General features: G+C 39.8%; 1 protein-coding gene across 1 annotated transcript in view; it reads right to left on the minus strand.

Moving 5' to 3' along the window:
* Positions 1 to 25,445, minus strand: part of VWA3B (von Willebrand factor A domain containing 3B) — a 240,712-nt gene that overhangs the window by 206,787 nt on the left and 8,480 nt on the right. The window contains exons 2-4 of the mRNA XM_049784589.1: positions 23,426 to 23,520; positions 20,419 to 20,669; positions 7,328 to 7,487 (exon numbers count right to left, since the gene is read on the minus strand). Coding sequence (XP_049640546.1) covers positions 7,328 to 7,487; positions 20,419 to 20,669; positions 23,426 to 23,520 — 506 coding nt within the window. The remainder of the gene's footprint in view (positions 1 to 7,327; positions 7,488 to 20,418; positions 20,670 to 23,425; positions 23,521 to 25,445) is intronic.

The raw sequence follows: 25,445 nt of genomic DNA on the forward strand, positions 1-25,445 counted from the left end.
GATCTGGTCCTACAGGCTCACATCTCTAAGTGCTAATATAATAATGCCGTTTATTTTCCTTAGAGCCCATAGATATGTGAGACTATTCTATATGTCTCTCTCCCCCTCTGACTCATTTCATTCAGCATAATAGTTTCCATGTCCATCCATGTATCAGAAAATTTTATGACTTTATCTCTTCTGACAGCTGCAAAATATTAAATTGTGTATATGAATCACAGTTTCTTTAGCCATTCATCTGCTGAAGGGTATCTTGGTTGTTTCCAGCATCTGGCTATTGTAAATAGTGCTGCAATGAATACAGGTGTGAGAAAGGAATTTTTGTATTGAATTTTGTGTTCTAGGGTAAATCCCTAGGAGTGGTATAGCTGGATCATATGGGAGCTCAATTTCCAGTTTTTTGAGGAATCTCCTAATTGATTTCCATAAAGGTTGGACTACATGGCATTCCCATCAGCAGTAAATGAGAGTTCCTTTCTCCCCACATCTTCACCAGAACTTATTTTTCTTGTTCTTTGTGAGGTGTGCCAGTCTCTGTGGCATGACAGTACCTCATTGTAGTTTTGATTTGCATCTCTCTGATAATTAGAGATGTGGAACATTTTTTCATGTGTCTTTTGGCCATTTGTATTTCTTCTTTGAAAAAGCGTTCATTTCTTCTCCGCAGTTTTTGATGGAGTTAGATCGTTATTTTCTTGTTAAGTTCCATCAGTAACTTATATATCTTAGATATTAGGGTAAGAAGTGCTCAGGCCATGGGGGTATTGTTGGAAAGATGTGTGCAGAAATAATGTTAACCGTATATTAACTTCTGATCCTCAATAAAAATAAGCTATTATAAAATAGAAAAAACAAAGAGAAAAAAAAAGATATTAGCCACTTGTGTGACAGGTATTGGGTGAATAGTTTCTCCCATTCTGTGGGTGGCTTTTGTATCCTATGTACTATTTCCTTTGAGGTGCAGAAGCTTCTCGGCTTAATATAGTCCCATCTATTTAGCTCTGCTATCACTTGTATGGAGAGTGCTGTTTCCACCTTGAAGATGCCTTTAGTCTCAATGTCATAAAATGTTTTATCTAAGTGTTGTTCAATATGCCTTATGGTTTCAGATCTAATATCCAGGTCCTTAATCCATTTGGATCTGACCTTTGAGCATGGTGTTAGATTACTCCAACACCACTTGTTGAAGAGGCTTTCCTTGCTCCATTTTGCATTTCTTGCCCCTTTATCGAAGATTAATTGATTGTATAACTGGGGCACATTCTCTGAATATTCAAGTCTATGCCATTGATCTGAGGATCTGGCTTTATTCCAGTACCATGCTGTTTTAATTACTATAGCTTGGTAATACAATTTGAAGTTCGGGAAAATGATACCTTCCATACTCCTTTTCCCAAGGGTTGCTCTAGCTATTCATGAGTGTCTATTGTTCTAAATGAATTTTAGGAATGTTTGATCCACTACTTCTGAAGAATATTATGGGTATCCTTAGAGGGATTGCATTAAATCTGTACAATGCTTTGGGGAGTATTGCCATTTTAATTATGTTAATAATGTTAATTATTAATCATGTTAATTATTTAATAATTATTTATAAATCATATTTTATAAATTATAAAATTATTATATAATTTATTGTGCAAATTATTATATTATATAACATATATAATAGTATTTATATTATTATATAATTATATAAATTATATATTATAATAAATAATAGTTTATTTAATAATGTTAATTATTTAATTATGTTAATTCTGCCAATCCATGAACAGGGTATGTTTCTCCATTTCCTAGTGTTCTCTTTTATTTCCTGAAGCATGGTTTTGTAGTTTTCTTTGTATAGGTCCTTCAGATCTTTAGTTAAGTTGACTCCAAGATATCTGAGTTTGTGACACTAATGTGAATGGGGTTGTTTTTAAATGTCATTTCTTCTCTATCATTGTTGGTGTATAAGAAGGCCATTGATTTTTGCATGTTAATTTTGTAGCCTGCCACTTTGGTATAGAAATCTATTGTTTCTAGAAGCTTTTTTGGTAGAGACTTTAGGGTTTTCTAAATATAGTATCATGTCATTTGCAAACAGTGAGAGCTTGATTTCTTCCTTTCCTATTTGGATGTCCTTGATATGTTTTTCTTGCCTAATTGCTATGGCAAGAACTTCCAGCACTATGTTGAATAGGAGTGGTGAGAGAGAGAGGTATTGGATCCTATTTGTTGAGGACTTTTTTTTTTTTTTTGGTTTTTGGGCCACACCCAGCAGTGCTCAGGGGTCACTCCTGGCTATCTGCTCAGAAATAGCTCCTGGCAGGCACAGGGGACCATATGGGACACCGGGATTCGAACCAACTACCTTTGGTCCTGGATCGGCTGCTGTGCTCTCTCTCTGGGCCCATTGTTGAGGATCTTTGCATCTGTATTCATCAGGGATATTGGTCTGTAGTTTTCTTTTTTTTTTTTCTATTATTATTTTTTTTTTTGCAACATCTCTGTCTGGTTTTGATATCATTTGGTATCAGGGTGAAGTTAGCTCCATAAAAACTATTTGGGAGTGATCCTAATTTTTCAATTTCACTAAAGAGCCTAAAAAGGATTGGGAGTAGTTTCTCTAGAAAGGTTTGAAAGAATTCGTTAGTGAATACATCTGGGTCTGGGCTTTTGTTTTGGGAAGACTTTTTTATTTTTTGGTTTTTGGGTCAAACCCAGCAATGTTCAGGGGTTACTCCTGGATCTACACTCAGAAAGAGCTCCTGGTGGGCTCAGAGGATCATATGGGATGCCAGGATTCGAACCACCATCTTTCTGCATGCAAGGCAAATGCCCTACCTTCATGTTATCTCTCCGGCCTCTGTTTTTGGTAAGACTTTTGATTACTAGTCCACTTTCTTTCATTTCTCTTTACAGAGCTAGTATATACTTGTTGAGTTTCAGCCTGGTTGATCTATCAAGGAATGACAGGGCAGTGTTGAGGTCTCCCAATATTATGGTGTTGATATTGATGTCTTCTTTCAGGTTTGTCAACAATTGTATTAAATATTTTGTTGGTCCCTCATTAAGAGAATTTTTTTCTTCCTGCTGTACATATACTTTATTAATATGAAATAACCATCTTTGTCCCTTATAACTTTTCTGAGTCTAAAGTTTGTGTCATCTGATATTAATATGGCCACTCTAGTTTTTTTTAATTATGAGAACAAAGATGCAAAAAAAGAGAACAAGGTAAAGTTACAATGGAAGGATAATCACCTAAACACAGAATTCTCAGAAGAAGTCCCCTTACTGATATCTTAACTTTGGACTTTCAGCCAAAGAACATTAAGATAAATAAAACAGAACCCATGTACAATTACTTTGTACCTCAAGCCCCCAGATTGTAATACATTATATTTCTTAGCAACACACAAAGCAATCTAAAGTCATAAAACTTATATAACTCCTTAAACATTAAAGGCATAGTATTTTTTTTACATTTCTATGCACACGCATATTAATTTAAGTTAGCCTAAAAAGTTTAATTGGGTTTTTTTAAAGACTAGAGTCAAAGGAGCACAGTAAAAACGGTATTAGAGTGGCAATTATTGTTTGCATAGGCCCACCAAAATATGAGGGACATGGAAAGGAAAAACCTTGGCATAAATACAAGGAGATCCTACCCCTGAAGTTTCCTGGCATAAGACCAACTCTAGGCTCCAGGCAAGCTAGTTTGTCCAATCCAAGAAATTGTCTGTAGTACCAACACACTTTTATTTTTCACACTGTCTCTGTTGTTGGTATCATGTTTCTGTATTAAATATCCTGGAATCTGCATATCCTACATTGAAGTCAGGATGTGGAGCATCCTCTAGTTTCACCTCACAATTAAAGGGCAATGCAGAGAGCACTGTCATGTAAGCAGGTCATTGTTGTTAAGTCTTCTCAGTGTTAAGGGAAGTCTCTTTTGAGCAGGTCAAAGTCAGAGCAGCGGTAGGGTCCGCCCTGGTAGAGGATTGCTTCCAGGTGATGTTATAGACAAACTTGAATGTTTTGTGGATGGCTTCCCTGGTGCAGGGGTAAATGGAGAATGCCCATTCTTCTGAGACATGTTCCAGGTCATTATGTCAATGTTCAGGGTGTAAGGTCCCTTTGCACTATAAGATTTGTGTGTTCCAATCTCTATTAGATAAGATCTTATTTGTATGTATAGTATTTTCCCATTTTAATGTGCCTATGCAAACAAGAAACAATGCCACGTGATGTTATCGGCACATATGGGGGCCATAAGAAAAAGTCCAAGAATCCCCATGACATGGTTCAATCATAAGCATTAAACTGGGGACTCTTTCACCAAAATTCCTTATTGAACAGCTCACAAAGAAAAGAAAAGATACAAATTTGTTAGAATAGTCACTGTATAAGAGAATTTTTAGTAAGACTTATAGCTTTCAGAGAAAAAAAACACAAAAATATTCAAAAGACATACGTGTCCATTTTATGTCTTTTGAAATAGTTGGGGGTTGTTAGTTCCAATGCACGGCTTTGGTCTGTGATTAGGATTTTGTGGTAACGACGTTAAAAAGAGTAATGTTGGTTACTGACGGTGGGGTGTGTGTGAGAAAGTTAAGGAGTAAAAATGAGCTTTGTAGGGGTGTGCAAAAGGGCAGAATACAAAATGGACATTCTACATATGCAAAACATAACTTTTAGGATAGGGAATACTCTTTATATATATATATATATACACATGCAGGGGCAATAGCCCCCGCACGGTTTTGAACATGTAGACTGGTAAGAAATTGCCAGTGACAACCTTAGTGCAACCGAGCAAATCTCAGCACACCCCAAGTTAGGACCCACCATCCAGGAGGGACCACCTGACACCCACCTTGTCTGGCCGCCTGGGCTGGGACCCAGGGAAGGAAGGCCTGGAGGCTGGGGGCAGAAGAGGGGATGGCTGGGGGCCTATCAAGGCCCTCAGCAACCCAAGATAGGAAGAAGGGCCTTCAACATGGGGTCTCCCTAAACCCCATGCCGGCTAGAGCTAGCCTCCAGATCAAGAAAGGATTCGGTAGAGAGCCGGAAGCCAGGATCTGCCCGCCTTCCACCCTGTGCCCTTCCTACCTAGTGCTGGGAGAAGGGCGGGGAAAGCTTGGGACCCTATCCAGGAGGGACCACCCAACACCCACCTTGTCTGGCTGTCTGGGCTGGCACCCAGGGAAGGAAGGCCTGGAGGCCGGGGGCAGAAGAGTGGATGGCTGGGGGCCTATCAAGGCCCTCAGCAACCCAAGTTAGGGAGAAGGGCCTTCGACATGGGGTCTCCCCAAACCCCATGGCAGCTAGAGCTAGCCTCCAGATCAAGAAAAGCCACTCCAGTTTTTTTAAGGGAGTTGTTTGCTTGGATGATTTTTCTCCAGCCTTTAATTTTGAGTCTATATTTATTCTGCCTATTAGATGTGTTTCTTGTAGGCAACAATGTTGGCTTCAGCTTTTTGGTCCATTTTGCCATTCTGTGTCCATTGACATTAAGAGAGATAATTGTCATGGCATTTAGTGTCATCTTTATGTAGAAATTTGTTCTGTCTGTTGGTCTGTCTTGTCTTAAAGTAGACCTTTCAGTTTTTATTTTAAGGCTGGTTTTGAGTCTATAAAGTTTCTGAGCTGCTAGTTTATCTGCGAAGCTATGTATACTTCCTTTAAACCTGAAAGTGAGTCTGGCTGGGTGAAGTATTTTAGGTGAAACATTCATTTTGTTGAGCTTTGTCATTATATCCCACCACTGCCTTTGGGCTTTGAGGGTTTCTTGTGACAGGTCTGTTGTAAATCTTAAGGATGTTCCTTTGAATGCAATTATCCTTTTGATCTTGCTGCTTTCAGTATTCTGTCTTTATCTGTGGGATTTGTCATTGTGACTATAATGTGTCTTGGGGTGCTTTTCTTCGGGTCTCTTTTAGCTGGTACTCTTCGAGCATGCAGGATTTGGTTACATGCTGTCTTAGTTTCTCTGTAGTGTACATATATCCTTTCAAATGAATTATTTTGTGTTCGTTAGAGAGATGCTAAGAAGTGGTATCTCTGGGTCATTATGAGAATTCTATACCTATTTTTTTAGAGATCTCCACAGAGGCTGAACATTTCTTTTTGTTTGTTTGTTTTTTTGTTTTTGGGCCACACCCTGTGATGCTCAGGGGTTACTCCTGGCTCCTGCCTATGCGCTCAGAAGTTGCTCCTGGCTTCTTGGGGGACCATATGGGACGCCGGGGGATCGAACCGCGGTCCGTCCTAGGCTAGCGCAGGCAAGGCAGGCACCTTACCTCCAGCGCCACCGCCCGGCTCTGAGGCTGAACATTTCTAATAGTGGATGAGGGTTCCTTTTCACCTGAACCCTTGTAATGTGGGCTGTATCCACACTTTTTGATATGAGCCATTCTCACTGATATCTCATATCATTGAGATGATATCTCAATGATGATTTTAATTTCCCTAATCATGACTCTTGATGAGAACTTTTGAAAGGTAAAAGAAATAAAATAATTTTTCTCTGCAGCTTCCCGAGTTCTCGCCCTTAATCTCCTGGACCCCATCTCTTCCTAAATCTCAAGAACCTGCCCTTGACCAAAAGATACATTTTAACTGTTGCAAACCTTGTGACTTGTGGTTATCTAAATCTTGCAAAAATGTAGCTGAGCAAATGTCAAATGGACCACCCTACCTGAAATGAACCACCCTACTGCAATTTTCCACTCTCTGAAAGCTATATAAAGGCTTGTTAAATCTGGTTCAGGGGCTCTCTCATTCTCTGAGAGGGCCCCTGCATGCTTGTATAATTAAAAAAAAAAAAAACCTTGCTTTTGCATGGTCTCTGCCTCTTGGAGTCATTAGAGGAGTGCGTGTGAAATTCCCGACGTTATCACTTTTTCATATGCCTATTAAACATTTGTATGTCTTCCTTCAGAAAGTGTCAGTGCATTTCCTTGTCCAATTTGTGGATAGGGCCATTGTGATCCCCCCCTTGGAATGTTTATTGGGCCATATCCAATGATGTTTCGGGGCTACTCCTGGCTCTGCACTCAGGAATCACTCCTAGCAATGCTAGAGGAACATATGGGATGCTGGAGGATGGAACTTAAGTTGGCTATGTGCATGGCTATGTAGATGCCCCTCAGGGGGTTGTTACCTACAGCTACCTATTTGTCTGAGGCTTCCAAATTCAGAGGTAAAAAAGATTAATGCTCATTATGGGGTTCTCTGATGCTAACAACTGGGCCTCTGGGAAATGGGAAAGGCTATTTATGGGAAAGGACTGAATGCAGCAGAATGATTCAGAGGGCTTAGTCCAACACACACTCACTGTTCTATCCTTGCCAGCTTCCAGTAGAGCATCCAGGCAACTAGTTGGACCTATTGGCAGCATGAATGTCAGTTCCTTAACCCAATTAATGGCAGCAGCTATTGATTGTTGTGTCACAGGAGTGGCATTTTCATGCAATTTCACAGGCTTCTTAGAAACCCTGCAAAGAATCATAAGGGCAGTCATTCTGGTATCCATCACACAGCTATTGCCACCAGAGCTGACAAAAGATAAACACTGCACCATCCAAAAAAAATGCTAAAGTGGCATACTATCTGAGATAGACCTTTTCTTTCTATAAACTGCACTGACTCGGGAAAATAAGGGAGAATAAGAGACCCCATGAATGGATCTCACAGTGACAGATGCTTTAAAAATATTGATTGCATTGATCCTAAAAACAAGTAAATTTAGCTTTGACTAATGTGAAAAATAAATTTGGAAGAATTCAATACATTGACTCATGCCCATAATCCATAGCTGACCTCCATGTTTGCCCAAGCACCCATTGCCATAAACTCATCTAACTCTAAAAAAGGGCAAAACTAGCAATAAAAATTCTTGGATTTACCAGTCTCACAGCCAATCATACTAGAGCCTCTCCAGAGGGAGCAGGGCAACTTTCCTGTCTTACTGAAGCCCTGTCCACTGCACACACAGATCTACCCTATAACTGTCACATCAATAGCCCAGCTTCGCCCACTTTCCACAAATCTCTGCAGATATTCCTAGCAGGCAAAACTCCAGATGTGCTGGTTTTGTGGCAACATCTCTAGAGACTGTTTGAAGCCAGAATAGGTGGCCTCCATGCCCCTCCTGAGCCTCTGTCTTTCCATAAGTTTCAGCAACCACACCTATGAACCATTGCTGTCACCATGTGAGATTTTCTGCCCAACTCAATACTTAGATTCCTGAACCACAGTAACCACTTATATGGCCATGCAACACCATCATAATTTTAATACTGACTTCCTAGTAGGAATACACCAAATTAGATATGAAATGATCATACAAGCCACATGAGCTCAACAAGTACAACCAATAACAGAATGTTCAACTAGCTAAACAGCTTAGTAAACCTTCAGACAATGACATACTAATCTCATTGTGAGATATGACAATCTTCATAAATTTTCCTTTTAATGAAATTTTTTTATAATTCCATCACCAATAAATACTAAGTAAATTATCCATACCTGCCAAGGGGCAGGCTTCAGGGATATTGGGAAGCTGATGATAAGGGTGGAGGGCATGTTATATGGATGATGGGATTGGTGTTGGAATACTGAATGCCAAAACTGTTATGAGTAACTCTGTAAATCACTGTGTTTTTTTTTAAAAAAGAATTCAAAACAGGGGCCAGAGCGATGGCACAAGCAATAAGGCATCTGCCTTGCACGCACTAGCCTAAGGCAAATCGTAGTTCAATCCCCTGGCATCTCATATGGTTCCCCAAGCCAGGAGCAATTTCTGAGCACATAGCCAGAAGTAACCCCTGCGTGTCACCAGGTCTAGCCCAAAAACAAAACAGACAAACAAACAAAAAACCACTAAGATGGGCAACTTTTCATCTCTAAAATTTTTTTTTATTTTTTTATTTTTTTATTGAATAAAATTTTATTTTTGTCATCCTAATTTAAGTATACAAACTTCTCCAAAGAAACTGAAGATGGTGGAGGAGACAACTGCCTCCATGGTTTGCCTTGATAGTTACATGCAAAGTTCCTAATTTTCTTTCAGTCACTAAAATTTTTTTTTAATGCATAATTTTTTTTATTTAAACACCTTGATTACATACATGATTGTGTTTGGGTTTCAGTCATAAAAGGAACACCACCCATCACCAGTGCAACATTCCCATCACCCAAGTCCCAAATCTCCCTCCTCCCCACCCAACCCCCGCCTGTACCCTAAACAGGCTCTACATTTCCCTCATACATTCTCAATATTAGGACAGTTCAAAATGTAGTTATTTCTCTAACTAAACTCATCACTCTTTGTGGTGAGCTTCCTGAGGTGAACTGGAACTTCCAGCTCTTTTCTCTTTTGTGTCTGAAAATTATTATTACAAGGGTGTCTTTCATTTTTCTTAAAACCCATAGATGAGTGAGACCATTCTGCGTTTTTCTCTCTCTCTCTGACTTATTTCACTCAGCATAATAGATTCCATGTACATCCATGTATAGGAAAATTTCATGACTTCATCTCTCCTGACAGCTGCATAATATTCCATTGTGTATATGTACCACAGTTTCTTTAGCCATTCGTCTGTTGAAGGGCATCTTGGTTGTTTCCAGAGTCTTGCTATGGTAAATAGAGCTGCAATGAATATAGGTGTAAGGAAGGGGTTTTTGTATTGTATTTTTGTGTTCCTAGGGTATATTCCTAGGAGTGGTATAGCTGGATCATATGGGAGCTCGATTTCCAGTTTTTGGAGGAATCTCCATATTGCTTTCCATAAAGGTTGAACTAGACAGCATTCCCACCAGCAGTGGATAAGAGTTCCTTTCTCTCCACATCCCCGCCAACACTGTTTATTCTCATTCTTTGTGATGTGTGCCATTCTCTGGGGTGTGAGGTGGTATCTCATCGTTGTTTTGATTTGCATCTCCATGATGATTAGTGATGTGGAGCATTTTTTCATGTGTCTTTTGGCCATGCGTATTTCTTCTTTGTCAAAGTGTCTGTTCATTTCTTCTCCCCATTTTTTGATGGGGTTAGATGTTTTTTTCTTGTAAAGTTCTGTCAGTGCCTTGTATATTTTGGAGATTAGCCCCTTATCTGATGGGTATTGGGTGAATAGTTTCTCCCACTCAGTGGGTGGCTCTTGTATCCTGGGCACTATTTCCTTTGAGGTGCAGAAGCTTCTCAGCTTAATATATTCCCATCTGTTAATCTCTGCTTTCACTTGCTTGGAGAGTGCAGTTTCCTCCTTGAAGATGCCTGTAATGTCCTGGAGTGTTTTGCCTATGTGCTGTTCTATATATCTTATGGTTTTGGGGCTGATATCGAGGTCTTTAATCCATTTGGATTTTACCTTTGTACATGATGTTAGCTGGGGGTCTAAGTTTAATTTTTTGCAAGTGGCTATCCAATTGTGCCAACACCACTTGTTGAAGAGGCTTTCCCTGCTCCATTTAGGATTTCCTGCTCCTTTATCAAAAATTAGATGGTTGTATCTCTGGGGAACATTTTCTGAGTATTCAAGCCTATTCCACTGATCTGAGGACCTATCCTTATTCCAATACCATGCTGTTTTGATAACTGTTGCTTTGTAGTACAGTTTAAAGTTGGGAAAAGTAATTCCTCCCATATTCTTTTTCCCAATGATTGCTTTAGCTATTCGAGGGTGTTTATTGTTCCAAATGAATTTCAAAAGTGTCTGATCCACTTCTTTGAAGAATGTCATGGGTATCTTTAGAGGGATGGCATTAAATCTGTATAATGCCTTGGGGAGTATTGACATTTTGATGATGTTAATCCTGCCAATCCATGAGCAGGGTATGTGTTTCCATTTCCGTGTGTCCTCTCTTATTTCTTGGAGCAGAGTTTTATAGTTTTCTTTGTATAGGTCCTTCACATATTTAGTCAAGTTGATTCCAAGATATTTGAGTTTGTGTGGTACTATTGTGAATGGGGTTGTTTCCTTAATGTCCATTTCATCCTTATTACTATTGGTATATAGAAAGGCCATTGATTTTTGTGTGTTAATTTTGTAGCCTGCCACCTTGCTATATGAGTCTATTGTTTCTAGAAGCTTTTTGATAGAGTCTTTAGGGTTTTCTAAGTAGAGTATCATGTCATCTGCAAACAGTGAGAGCTTGACTTCTTCCTTTCCTATCTGGATTCCCTTGATATCCTTTTCTTGCCTAATCGCTATAGCAAGTACTTCCAGTGCTATGTTGAATAGGAGTGGTGAGAGAGGACAGCCTTGTCTTGTGCCAGAATTTAGAGGGAAGGCTTTCAGTTTTTCTCCATTGAGGATAATATTTGCCACTGGCTTGTGGTAGATGGCCTTCACTATATTGAGAAAGGTTCCCTCCATTCCCATCTTGCTGAGAGTTTTGATCAAGAATGGGTGTTGGACCTTATCAAATGCTTTCTCTGCATCTATTGATATGATCATGTGGTTTTTATTTTTCTTGTTATTGATGTTGTGTATTATGTTGATAGATTTACGGATGTTAAACCAGCCTTGCATTCCTGGGATGAAACCTACTTGATCGTAGTGGATGATCTTCTTAACGAGGCATTGAATCCTATTTGCCAGGATTTTGTTGAGGATCTTTGCATCTGCATTCATCAGTGATATTGGTCTGTAATTTTCTTTTTTGGTAGCGTCTCTGTCTGGTTTAGGTATCAAGGTGATGTTGGCTTCATAAAAGCTATTTGGAAGTGTTTCTGTTTGTTCAATTTCATGAAAGAGTCTTGCCAAGATTGGCAGTAGTTCCTCTTGGAAAGTTTGATAGAATTCATTAGTGAATCCATCTGGACCTGGGCTTTTGTTTTTCGGCAGACATTTGATTACTGTTTTAATTTCATCAATGGTGATGGGGGTGTTTAGATATGCTACATCCTCTTCCTTCAACCGTGGAAGATTATAAGAGTCCAAGAATTTATCCATTTCTTCCAGGTTCTCATTTTTAGTGGCGTAGAGTTTTTCAAAGTAGTTTCTGATTACCCTTTGAATCTCTGTCATATCAGTAGTGATCTCTCCTTTTTCATTCCTGATGCGAGTTATCAAGTTTCTCTCTCTCTCTTTCTTTGTTAGGTTTGCCAGTGGTCTATCAATCTTGTTTATTTTTTCAAAGAACCAACTTCTGCTTTCGTTGATCTTTCGGATTGTTTTTTGAGTTTCCACTTCGTTGATTTCTGCTCTCAGCTTTGTTATTTCCTTCTGTCTTCCTATTCTTGGGTCCTTTTGTTGAGCATTTTCTAGTTCTATTAGCTGTGTCATTAAGCTACTCAGGTAAGCTCCTTCTTCCTTCCTGATGTGTGCTTGCAAAGCTATAAATTTTCCTCTCAGTACTGCTTTTGCTGTGTCCCATAAGTTCTGATAGTTTGTGTCTTTATTGTCATTTGTTTCCAGGAACCTTTTTATTTCCTCCTTGATTTCATCTCGGACCCACTGGTTATTGAGCATGAGGCTGTTTAACTTCCAGGTGTTAAAGTGTTTCTTCTGAGTCCCTTTGGAGTTCACAAATAATTTCAGAGCCTTGTGGTCAGCGAAGGTAGTCTGCAAAATTTCTATCCTCTTGATCTTATGGAGGTATGTTTTATGTGCCAGCATGTAGTCTATCCTGGAGAATGTCCCATGTACATTGGAGAAGAATGTGTATCCAGGTTTCTGGGGATGGAGTGTCCTATATATATCCACTAGGCCTCTTTCTTCCATTTCTCTCCTCAGGTCTAGTATATTCTTGTTGGGTTTCAGTCTGGTTGACCTATCCAGTGTTGACAAAGCCGTGTTAAGGTCCCCCACAATTATTGTGTTGTTGTTGATATTATTTTTCAGATTTGTCAACAGTTGTATTAAATATTTTGCTTGCCCCTCATTTGGTGCATATATGTTTAGGAGAGTGAATTCTTCCTGCTCTACGTACCCCTTGATTAATATAAAATGTCCGTCTTTGTCCCTTACCACCTTCCTGAGTATAAAGTTTGCATTATCTGATATTAGTATGGCCACTCCAGCTTTTTTATGGGTGTTGTTTGCTTCGATAACTTTTCTCCAGCCTTTTATTTTGAGTCTATGTTTGTTCTGACTATTCAGGTGCGTTTCTTGTAGGCAGCAGAAGGTTGGATTGAGTTTTTTGATCCATTTAGCCACTCTGTGTCTCTTAACTGGTGCATTTAGTCCATTGACATTGAGAGAAAGAATTGTCCTGGGATTTAACGCCATCTTTATTTCAAAATTTGGTGTGTCTTTTGGGTAGTCTTGTCTTAGATTAGGTCTTTCAGTTTTTCTCTTAAGACTGGTTTTGTGTCTGTGAAGTTTCTGAGCTGTTTTTTGTCTGTGAAACCATGTATTCTTCCATCAAACCGGAAAGTGAGTTTTGCTGGGTATAGTATTCTGGGTGAAGCATTCATTTCATTCAGTCTTGTCACAATATCCCACCACTGCTTTCTGGCATTGAGCGTTTCTGGTGACAGGTCTGCTGTAAATCTCAGGGAAGCTTGCTTGAATGTGATTTCCCCTTTTGATCTTGCTGTTTTCAGAATTTTGTCTCTATCTGTGGGATTTGTCATTGTGACTAGGATGTGTCTTGGGGTGGTTTTTCTGGGGTCTCTTTTGGTTGGTACTCTTCGGGCATGCAGGATTTGATCACATATATTCTTTAGCTCTGGGAGTTTCTCTTTAATGATGTTCTTGACCATTGATTCTTCCTGGAAATTTTCTTCCTGGGTCTCTGGGACTCCAATGATTCTTAAGTTGTTTCTGTTGATCTTATCATAGACTTCTATTTTCGTCTGTTCCCATTCTTTGACTAATTTTTCCATTGTCTGCTCATTTGCTTTAAGTTTTTTGTCCAATCTCTCCTGCTGTATGGAATTGTTATGTATCTCATCTTCCACAGCACCAAGTCTATTCTCAGCTTCTGATACCCTGTCCCAGAGCTTATCCATTTTGTCATTCACTTCGTTTACTGACTTTTTCAGTCCTGTTAGTTGACATGTTATTTCAGTTTGGAGTTTTGTCATTTCTGCCTTCATATTTTCTTGGTTCTTATTAGTGTTCTGTTCAACTCGATCCATGGTTTCTTGGAGTCTGTTGAGCACCTTCCATATTGCTAGTCTAAAGTCCTTATCTGAGAGGTTGATTAGTTGTTCAGTCATTATCTGGTCCTCAGAATTGTCATCTTCATTCTCTATGTCTGATGCTGGCCTGCGTTGTTTCCCCATTGTCACACTTGTATTGTGGGTTTTTCTACGTGTTGTAGTGGTATTCATTGTCTATATGATGTAGGCAGCACACTCCTCTGGCTCCTCCCTTTCTGGATGGGCTGACTTGCCTCTAAGGGAGGGGTGTCCTCCGTGGATGAAGCCTCACACTGGGTCAAATCTTAGGCCCGAGCATGCAACAGAGAAGACAGTCCAGAGAGAAATGTTTGCTTCTGTGATATAGCGCCGTTCTTAGTGTGATTTTTCCTTCTTGTTGCAATGGAGTTCTTTCCTTAGAAAGAGTGCACGGCCGCGTAGCGAAGCGGAGCGGCCGTGCTCTGCTGGAGCCTCTTTTTGCCCCACTCGCAAGAGTTTCACGCAAGAGGACAGTAGACAGACATAGACAGGTCACACTCACAGTCTTTCACAGCTGAGCCCCACTGGGCCAGTGTACTTTCGCGGATTTTCCCCGCCTGGTGTCACACACAGGGAGCCAGCTTTTGCAAAGGTTAGCCGGTTTTTATGCTCTTCATCTCTAAAATTTTATTTCTAACTTTTTATGACATCATTTTTATTGTCCTGAAATATTATCATCAGTTATCTTTTTTGAATCAAAAAATTTTGATTTTGGGCCCAGAGCAATAGCACAGAGGGTAGGGTGTTTGCCTTGGATGCAGTGGATCCAGGTTTGATCCCCAGCATTCTGTAAGGTCACTCAAGCCATTCAGGAGTAATTTCTGAGTGCAGTGTATATACATACATATATATACATATATATATACACACACATCACATATATACACACACATATATATATATAGCTTTAAGATCAGCAGGTTTTTGTTTGTATTTTTAGGTCTTTGACCTAAAAGTCATATATAAATTCATAATTATAAGAATGAGATGAATCATTGTTGGCTACCGTGACTGACTCAGTGGTTACTTTTGCAAAACTCCCTGCCATTTTTTCAGTGCTAAGTGCTGTTTGCTATAAGCCCATATACCAACAGGAAAAAGGCAACCTTCAAGTAATAAGTAACTTCTCAGCCTAGGGGAGGAAGACACTGCCTGATACCATGGAGCCAAGTCTCCCCTTAACTTACATTCCTGAGTTAATATCTAAACCTCATCGCCCTATGTAACAGAACTTGCCCCACCATAAAACCTGCTGAGAGTTCCGGGAAAGTAGTCTTCAAACCCTACTTTAGGGTCATAGGGCAATTCCTTGAAAACTGCTGACTTAGGAATGATTGTAAAATTGTCACTGCTTCTCCCTCCCTTCTGGAAGATGATTTACTGCCTTTGTCTCATGGCTTTCGCGCCAAAATGTATGATTGACACCATCTTTTACCTGCCCCCTTCTCCTTCTCTATATAAGAGATGCAGGACCACAATAAAGTCACCTTTGAACGGTCTGATCGCCAAAGGTCATTATTATTAACCTCTCTTAGATTTTTACAGGTGTGGTTGTTCTTCTAGCCCTGCTAAATAAAGGTGCGGTCGTCCGTGAGCCTCTCGACTGATTCCTGCTGGCCGGGCCCCTCCGGGGGGCTTGCAGGACCCCGCAAATCATGGACTAAATGAACAAGCCCGATTTGTCCCTTCTATAGCATCCCTCTGTCTCTCCCTGTTTGCCATTTGAGAGAAAAATCCAGCTGAAATTCTGTCACTATATTTCCAAGAATGCTAAAGTATTGCACTTAAACCTTCGTTAATAAATTCATTAGCCAAAGAAATCATCTGGAGCAGAATGTGATTAGGCAGTAGCTAAAAAGATATCCATTTAGCTGAAAATCTTTCGTTTACTTTTGTTTTGGCTTTTGGTTATAGGGTCACATCTGGAGGTGCTCAGGGATCACTCCTGGAAGGGTTCAGGGGACTATATATGGTGTCAAATCAAATCTGGATTAGCTATATGCAAGGCAAGCAACATAACTGCTGCATTATTGCTCCAACTCCAAGATGACAATCATTTTAAAAAGAAAAATTTAGGAGATAGTCTCCCTGAAAGAAAACTACTCCAGATGTTTTCTGACAGGAAGATGCAGTCTCTGATCCACATGAAAGTGATCTTAGTGCCATGCCCCAGGGGCAACACTATGTCTGCTCATCAGCCAGCTCCAAATTCATTTTATTCTTGTCTTTTTTTTCAAGCTGCAAAAAAACAAAAACAAACAAACAAAAAACCCTGGAACACCAGGCTTACAGTTGAAAATCAGGGCACTCTCAGAAGGAGGGATATTCACAATTGCAGCCACAATCCATAACCAATGCCATGCCAATGGCCCAACTTCACCAGTTTACCACAGATCTCTGCAGAGATGCTCAACCCACCAAAACTCCAGGTATGCTAGTATTTAAGCTGAGATCTCCAGGGTTTTGTCTGGAGTGAGTGTGAGCAGCCACTTCCTGCCTTATCACACGTCTAGCAGCCCTGGCAGCCATAGACACACCCTACAGCCACATATCAGCTTCCAAACTTGAAATTCCGGAATCATGTGACACCTCCAAATTTTCAATATTGACACCCCAGAAGAAACACACCAACTTACATGTCAAGATAGCATAGAAGCCACCAAACAAATCAAAAACAGAAAAATCAACGGGCAAAAAAAAACAAACAAAAACAGCTTAGCAAATCTTCAGACAATGACTTGATGACCCAATTATGAGATATATAACAATTTCCACAAATTTTCTTTTGCGCTAGTTTTTATCTATAATTTCATTAATACTCAGTTGTAAACAAGCAATATAAGATAAATTATTTTGTGCCTGCAAAGGGGACAGGCTTGGATATGGGTGAGAATCTGAAAATAGTAATGGAGAGAATTTTACAGTGGTGGTGGGATTGGTATTGGAACATGTCATGGTAGAAACAAATGTATTATAAGCAGCTATGTAAACCAAGTTGTTTAAATAAAGTAAAAAAAAATTTTAAATGGGTCGGAGAGATAGCACAGTGGTAGCGTGTTTGCCTTGCATGCAGCCGACCCAGGACGGAAGGTAGTTCAAATCCTGGGCATCCCATATGGTCCCCCGTGCCTCCCAGGAGCAATTCCCGAGCGCAAAGCCAGGAGTAACACCTGAGTGCTGCTGCTGGGTGTGACCCGAAATAAAAAAAAAATGTTTAATGATAAAGTGAACTCTAAAGTCCAACCTATCTTAATATAAGAATCTATAAATAAATGCTTATAAAAACTCAAATATAAGAAATCCTATAAAGTGAAACACATGAGTTCTTAAGAAAGGGGTCAACATACAATTAAATTATAAACTCAGTATGAAGAACAGAAATTTGTGACAGGTTCACATTCATTATGTGAGTCAAAATCTAAAATAAGTGAAGGGTTCCTGTGGTCATAAGCGTACATTCAATATAATTTATATTTTTATACCTTGCCATGGATTGAAGAAAAAAAATTTTCTAAATATCTTCTTTTTCTTTTTATCTTTTTTTTTCTTTTTAGGCCACACCAGGTGACACTCAGGGGTTACTCCTGGCTATGCACTCAAAAATTGCTAATTTTCATTTCCTGGCTCGAGGGATCATATGAGACGCTGGGGGATTGAACCAAGGTCCGTCCTAGATCGGCTGCATGCAAGGCAAATGCCCCACTGCTGTGCTATTACTCTGGCCCCTAAACATCTTCTATATTTTAAAATAAATTCTTTAATTGAATAACCATGAGATACAGTCACAAGTTGTCCATCATAAATGTGAAACATACATTCCTTCACCACTATATATTTCCTGCCACCAATGTCCCCAGTTTCCCTTTTGCCTTACCCAAGCCCCCCATGCCTGCCTTTGAAACAGACATTTTTCTTCTCTCTCTCTTTCTCTCTCTCCCCCCCTCTCTCTTCCTTTTTTTATTTTAGACACTGTGGTTCACAATATTGTTATCCCTTTTCAGCACCTAGTTTTTGTCCAGAGCAATCATTACCAACTATCATTGTCATAGTAATCCCTTCTCTGCCCTAACTGCACTCCCTTGCTATTTGTGGCAAGCTTCCTACCATGGAATAGCCTTTATTGTTTTTAGATATTATTTTTTGTTTTTGTTTTTGGGTCACACTCAGCAGTGCTTAGGGATTACTCCTGGCTCTGTGCTCAGAAATCACTCCTGACAGGCATGGGGAACCACCGGGATGCCGGGATTTGAACCACCATCCATCCTGGATTGGCTGCATGCAAGGCAAATGCCGCACTGCTGTGCTATCTCTCTGCCCCTGTCTTTAGATATTATTACAGTACCATCTTTTTTTACACCCCACAAATGAGTATCTATGTCTATCTCTCTCCCTCTAACTCATTTCACTGAGCCCAATACTCTCCTTATTCATGTATAAGCAAATTTAAAGACTTCATTTTTCATAATAGCTGTTTAGTATTCCATTCATTGTGTAGATATACCATGGCTTCTTTATCCACTCATCTGTTCTCAGGGACTTGGGTTGCTTCCAGATTCTGGATATTGTGAATAATGCTGGAAGGAACAGAGGAACACAATGGGCTTTTCTGCATTGTGATTTTAGGGCCTGAGGGTATATTCCAAGGAGTGGTATTATTGGGTCATATGGGAGTTCAATATCTAGTTTTTTTGAGGAATGTCCATATTGTTTTCCCAAAAGGCTGGACCAGTTGACATTGCTCCAGTAGTCAATGAGAGTCCCTTTCTCCCAAATCAACACCAGCACTGGTCTTGTTCTTTTTATTTGTGTCAATCTGTATGGTATGAGATATCTCATTGTTATTTTCAATCAAGTCTCCCTGATATTTACATGAAGCATTTTTTTTTCTGGTTTTTGGGTCACACTCAGGAATTACTCCTGGCTCTCTGCACAGAAATAGCTCCTGGCAGGCACGGGGGACCATATGGGACACCAGGATTCAAACCAACCACCTTTGGTCCTGGATCAGCTGCTTGCAAGGCAAACACCGCTGTGCTATCTCTCCAGGCCCGATGAAGCAATTTTTATGTGTCTTTTGGTTATCTGCATTTCTTCTTTGAGAAACTGTCTGTTCATCTCTTCCCATTTTTGGATGGGGTTAGATGTTTCCTTCTTGTTAAGCTCTACCATGCCTTAGATATTAATCAGATGGGTATTAGATTAATAGTTTCTCCCATTTTGTGGACATTCTTTGTTTCTTGGCCACCATTTCCTTTGAGGTACAGAAGGTTCTTAGTTTAATGTAGTCCCATTTGTTTATTGTTGCTCCCAAATGCTTGATCAGTGGTGTTTCCTCCTTTAGATGCCTTTAGCTTTAATGTTATTGAGAATTCTGCCCACAGCTTCCTCTATGTACCTTTTACTTTTAAGCCTGATATCAAGGTGTTTGTTGTTGTTTTGTTTTGTTTTTTGTTTGTTTGTTTTGGGGGGGTCATACCCGGCAGTGCTCAGGGGTTATTCCTGGCTCTACACTCAGAAATAGTTCCTGGCAGGCTTGGGGGACCATATGAGATGCCAGGATCAAATCATCTCATCCTTCTGCATGCAAGGCAAATGCCCTACCTCCATGCTATCTCTCTGGCCCCTGATATCAAGGTTTTATTAGACTTTTATGCATGGTATTAAAGAAGTTTTAGTTCTTTTTTTTTTTTTTTTTTTTTTGGTTTTTGGTTTTTGGGCCACACAGTGATGCTCAGAGGTTACTCCTGACTATGCACTCAGAAATTGCTCCTGGCTTGGGAAACCATATGGGATGCCAGATGATTGAACTGTAGTCTGTTTTAGGTCAGCCACTTAAGTCAGCAAATGCCCTACCACTGCACCACCGCTCCAGCCTAAGTTCATTTTTTTTACATGTAGCTGACAATTATTCCCAACACCACTTATTGAAGAGGCTTTCCTTTTTCTCCTTAATATTTCTTGTCAATATCAAAGATTAATTGGTCATATAACTAAAGGTCTTAGGATATTCAAGACTATTCCATTGATCTGCTGGTCTGTCTTCAATCTAAATCATGCTGCTTTACTATCACTTACTATTTTCTAAGTTAAAAACTAAGCTGCAAGGTACAGAGTAGGTCATTATTTTCTGTAATTTATTTATAGTAAAAAATTTTGCTGGAATTATATATTATGTATTCTGGAAAATTATAAGATAAGACCTCCTCCCACCCCACATAGATAGCTTAACTCCTAGATACATGAACATTATATATAAAATTTCTGTGATCTGGCACTTTCCCTTGGGAACTTACCATATAATATTGAACTTGTCTATGTGAGCCACCTGTTCTTGGAGGACCATTATCAGAGCATCTTGGCACAGATTAAGCTCCTGCTCCAGCATACCACTCAGATCCAGCACAATGGTGATGCATTGCTCCAAGATGACACCAAAAATCTGCCTACTTCTGCTAGTGAGCCAGTCCATACGTTGCTTGTAACTCTCCACAGCTTTTGTGAGTTGTTGCACAAACTGAGAAAGCAGTTCTGAGTTTGCTGTTAACTTAATAAAAGTAAACATAAAAAATTAAAACTGGTCAAAGAAGTTATGAGCCACTATCAGAACACAAATTTGAAGCACAGTGCAGTTGGGGACAAGGCCACATGGTTCCTCCACCCAGGCACCATGCACGATAATAGTTGTATCATGATTATTTAAGCCCTGTAGTATCCAGGAGGAAGCACTCCAACCTTTCAAGTGTTTCATACTCAGCTGATTCCCCATAGTATAAAAGGTAATGATGTAATCTATTCAAAATAGAGCACATGAGGAGGAAAAGGGTGCATACAGATTGAATTGTATTTTTTTAATTAGGGGAGGTTGTTGTTTTTTGTATTTTTGGGGGGGTCACACCCAGCAGCGCTCAGGGGTTACTCCTGGCTCTACGCTGAGAAATCACTCCTGGCAGACTCGGGGGACCATATGGAATGCCGAGATTTTGTGCATGCAAGGCAAATGCGCTATCTCCATGCTATCTCTCCAGCCCCTAGGGGAGATTGTTTTGTTTGAGGGTCACATCAATGGTACTGCAACTTCTGTGCTCAGGGGATCACATGGGCACTGAGAATTAAATGGGGATCAAACACATGGATCCTCTCCTTCCAGTCCTACAAGAGTATATTTTATCTTTATATTTATAGGACTATCTTGAACAAAAAAATGATAGGTGGCACTTTTGGGGGGAATTATAATACCCAATCTTCAAGGATGTCTCCCCACTGATTCCAATCTGTTTCTCTAGGGATAAGAGCCCCTGGACCCAAATCATTACCACCAAATTGAGGGGCTAATATTAAAATGTGACAGTAACTTGTGGTCAACTTCTTATAAACAAAAAGAGAACATCATTCTGTTAATAAAGAAAAATTTGTCAGGGTGTGGGAGGTAAGAGATACAAAAAGAAAAAAGAAAAATAGAGCATGTTTTTTGTAAAGAATCAAAAGTTAAAAGATGAGGTGCTTTAAAAAAATGCTAACAATCGGGCCGGAGAGATAGCATGGAGGTAAGACATTTGCCTTTCATGCAGAAGGGCAGTGGTTCGAATCCCGGCATCCCATATGGTCCCCCATGCTTGCCAGGGTCGATTTTCTGAGCATAGAGCCAGGAGTAACCCCTGAGTGCTGCCAGGTGTGACCCAAAAACAAAACAAAAAAATGCTAACAAGGGATCGGAGCGATAGAATAGCGGGTAGGGCACTTGCCTTGCACGCACTCGACCTGAGTTCGGTCACCGGCATCCCACATGGCCCTCTGAGCATGCCAGGAAGGCATCCTGAGCAAAGCTAGGAATACCCCCTGAGCATCGCCGGGTGTGGTTAAAAAAATACAAAAAAAAAAAAAAAAAAGGGCCCGGAGAGATAGCACAGTGGCGTTTGCCTTGCAAGCAGCCGATCCAGGACCAAAGGTGGTTGGTTCGAATCCCGGTGTCCATTTTGGTCCCCCGTGCCTGCCAGGAGCTATTTCTGAGTAGACAGCCACGAGTAATCCCTGAGCATCGCTGGGTGTGGCCCAAAAACCAAAAAAAAAAATGCTAACAAATTTTACATATCCTAAAAAAATTGAATTCTGAAGAAAACTGTTTTCTGCATACACCAGCTAATTCCACCTGCTCATTTCTTAGCTTGTACATGTCCCTCTGCCTTAAATTCCTGTTCTTCCATCTGCTTGCATCTTTTGAGTTTATTTCTCAAGATATAGCGTAACTTTCTACACTTTCCATGGCCCATGAAGGCAGAATTCCTGACCCCTTCTCCAGCATTTACAATCCTGGGAATGAAGAAAGAAGTTGGGAGTGTTTCTAGGGGGTGTGGGGTGGAACTAGATGTAGAAAACAGATTTTCCACTGCACTGCACTGATATGAGCATTGTTCAGACTTACTTAGGAGACCAACACAAGGTGCACAGATATTACCACTTAGGATAAGGCTCAGTAGAAAAAATATCACCGGGGCTAAAGAGATAGTACAGAGGTTAAAGTGAATGGGCAGTTCTTATCTGATCCTTAACAACACCTGGTGACTTGAGCCTCTCTTAGGTTCCACCTAGAGACTCAATCAACTGGGGTGGCACAGGTGAACCCCCAAAACAGCCTCAGAATCTTGCAATAAACTTTTGGCCTGGTTTGCCAAGAATCACAGGGAGGGGGTTGAAACAATAGTACAGCATGTAGACCAATTACCTTGCATGTGGCTGACCTAGATTCAATTCCCAGTATCCCATATGATCCCTCCAAAACCCCAGCAATAATGATCACTGAGCACAGAACATGAAGTAAGCCCTGAGCATTGCTGGCATACCCCACCCAAGTCATAAGGAGGAACTTCTTAACACCAATTAGAAGACAAAAATAAAGTATTTTAAAATACTAACAGTCCAAGGTTACCTGAATGTCCCCAAACATGAACAGATACCCACAAAGCAATATGCTGGCTCAGGTATGTCGGGCACACAGTGCTTGTGCACTGGATCAAGCTGTGCATAGAACAAGAGAATCAGGGCTGAAGGCTGAGAACAAAGGGTTCTGCATTAGAAGTAAGTCACTCTCCATGGTCCTCTGCCAGCCAAAGTCAGTCATTACAGTTTGAGCTTCCCTCCTACATTGGAGCAGACACTGTCATTGCTGTACTGAAAGAGAAAACCTTCCTGACCCATAAGGTTGCCCATATCATGCAAAGCAGCATGAATGTCTTTCTCCTGAGACCACTTACAGCTCTCAGTAGTGTGTTAAGGGAACTTTTAAAGAAGGGAATTTCCACTTACATTGAATTTTTTGCCATCTTCCACTCTACAGAATTGCGGAAACAGGCCATCTGCATACCTGGAAGCCACAGGTCTTCCAAGAGATGTCACATATTCTACATTGTTAGGAATAAAAGCAAACAAAATGTTGCCTCAGCAAATCCTATGATTTCAAAATACTTTTTCAGTAACACTATTCCAATTATATCCCAATAACACCAACAATTGTGATGCTTTGTACTATGTTCTTAAGAATGCAGTATTTCTAGTTCTCTGATAAACTATGATATCTACAGTAAATTTTCATAGCTCAATAAATATAAAGAACATTGTTCCTTTTGGTTTTCTGTTGATTTTGTGCAGAACGATTATTAAATAAAAATGACAACACAGACCATGTTTATTTCCTGCAACTTAGATTTAGTTTTCCAAATTTCAGAAATTAAACTCAAAGATTATAATTCTCCCAAGTAGAGGTAGATTGATAGTGAATTAAGGAAACAGATGATAAATCCAGACTTTTTACAGAATGTCAAAACCACACATTTTTATTTTTAGATTGTATGCTGAGTTGCTCATCATCAATTGCACTAATACACAGTGTTTGCCCATATTTGTATTAATGAGATACTAGAAAAGAGGTACTAGAAATGTACCTGACTACATATTTCTAGTACTTGAAACATATTTCTGCCTGAACATATTTCTGCTTTTTCAAACAATTAACAGAAGTCAAGGAATAGTTATGACTTGTGGGATAGATGGTGAGGTAAGATTTCACAAAACTGTATCATTTTGACTATAGTATTTATTACGTGATACTGAAAATAGAAATAAAACAAGTAAAAAGAGGGTGCAGTAAAAACTTTAGACCAGTGGTCCTCAAACTATGGCCGCGGGCCACATATTGTATTTGTATCTGTTTTGTTTCTTCAGTGCAAAATAAGATATATGCAGTGTGCATAAGAATTCGTTCATAAGTTTTGTTTTTACTATAATCAGACCCTCCAATGGTCTGAGGAACAGTGAACTGGCCCCCTGTTTAAAAAGTTTGAGGACCCCTGCTTTAGACCAACATCCTTCATGAATTCAGGTGAAAATACTTAATACAATTACTATAAATCAGCAACACAAAAGTTAAAATAAGTATATAGCATGTCCAAGTGAAATCTGAGATACAGGTCTAGTTCAATACTGAAACTCCAGTGAGGACTGAGAATGCATCTCAGTGGTAAAGGATATGCATTGCATGTGTGAGGCCTTGACTTCAATCCTCACCACCAAACAATATGTGACTTAAAAAAAAAAGAAAACTGAAATCAACCATGTTAACAGGCTTAAGAAGAAAAATCATAATTTTTTCCATTGATATGGGAAAAGCATTTGAGAGGAAGGGGTTAAGGAATTTCCCTTGTAAACAGCCAATCCCAGTTTAAAACCAAGTCACTACATATGAGTATTATCAGAAGTAGCTCCTAAGCACAGCTAGGTGTAGCCCAATCAAAAAAACAATTTAATGATCATTCGAGACAAAAACTCTAAGAAAACTAGGAATAGAAAGGACCTTACTCAACCTAAATTTTAAAAATACTACTAAAGAGGCCGAGGACTTCTCAGAGGATAGAAAACCTGTGTGAGTCAGTAAGCTCAAACCCCAGCACCTCCCAAAGTATTGAATGAGATCCTGGTGGCACAACAACGTGTGCGATCTCTACCCACACCCAGCCAAGTTTGTGTGAACCTCAGTTAAAGTGTGGGACTGCTCCCAACAGGCATTGCAACTAAAGTGTGCACACACAGAGCCCAGTGTGAGGCTTGTGGTGTGCATCACCAATACCATAACAATAACAAAGGGAAGTGAAGGAACATCTACATAAAAAAGAAAAGTTAAAGCCATTCTGAATTAATAAGTTTTTAAGTGAATCACCACGTGATTCATGATTGAATGAATCAATACTCCAACACACATCCCTTCACCAGTGCACATTTCCTGCCATCAATAGTCACTTCACCAATGCACATTTACCTACATCAATGTCCC

Source organism: Suncus etruscus, chromosome 12 (genome assembly GCF_024139225.1).
Source record: "Suncus etruscus isolate mSunEtr1 chromosome 12, mSunEtr1.pri.cur, whole genome shotgun sequence".
Taxonomy (NCBI): Eukaryota; Metazoa; Chordata; class Mammalia; order Eulipotyphla; family Soricidae; genus Suncus; species Suncus etruscus.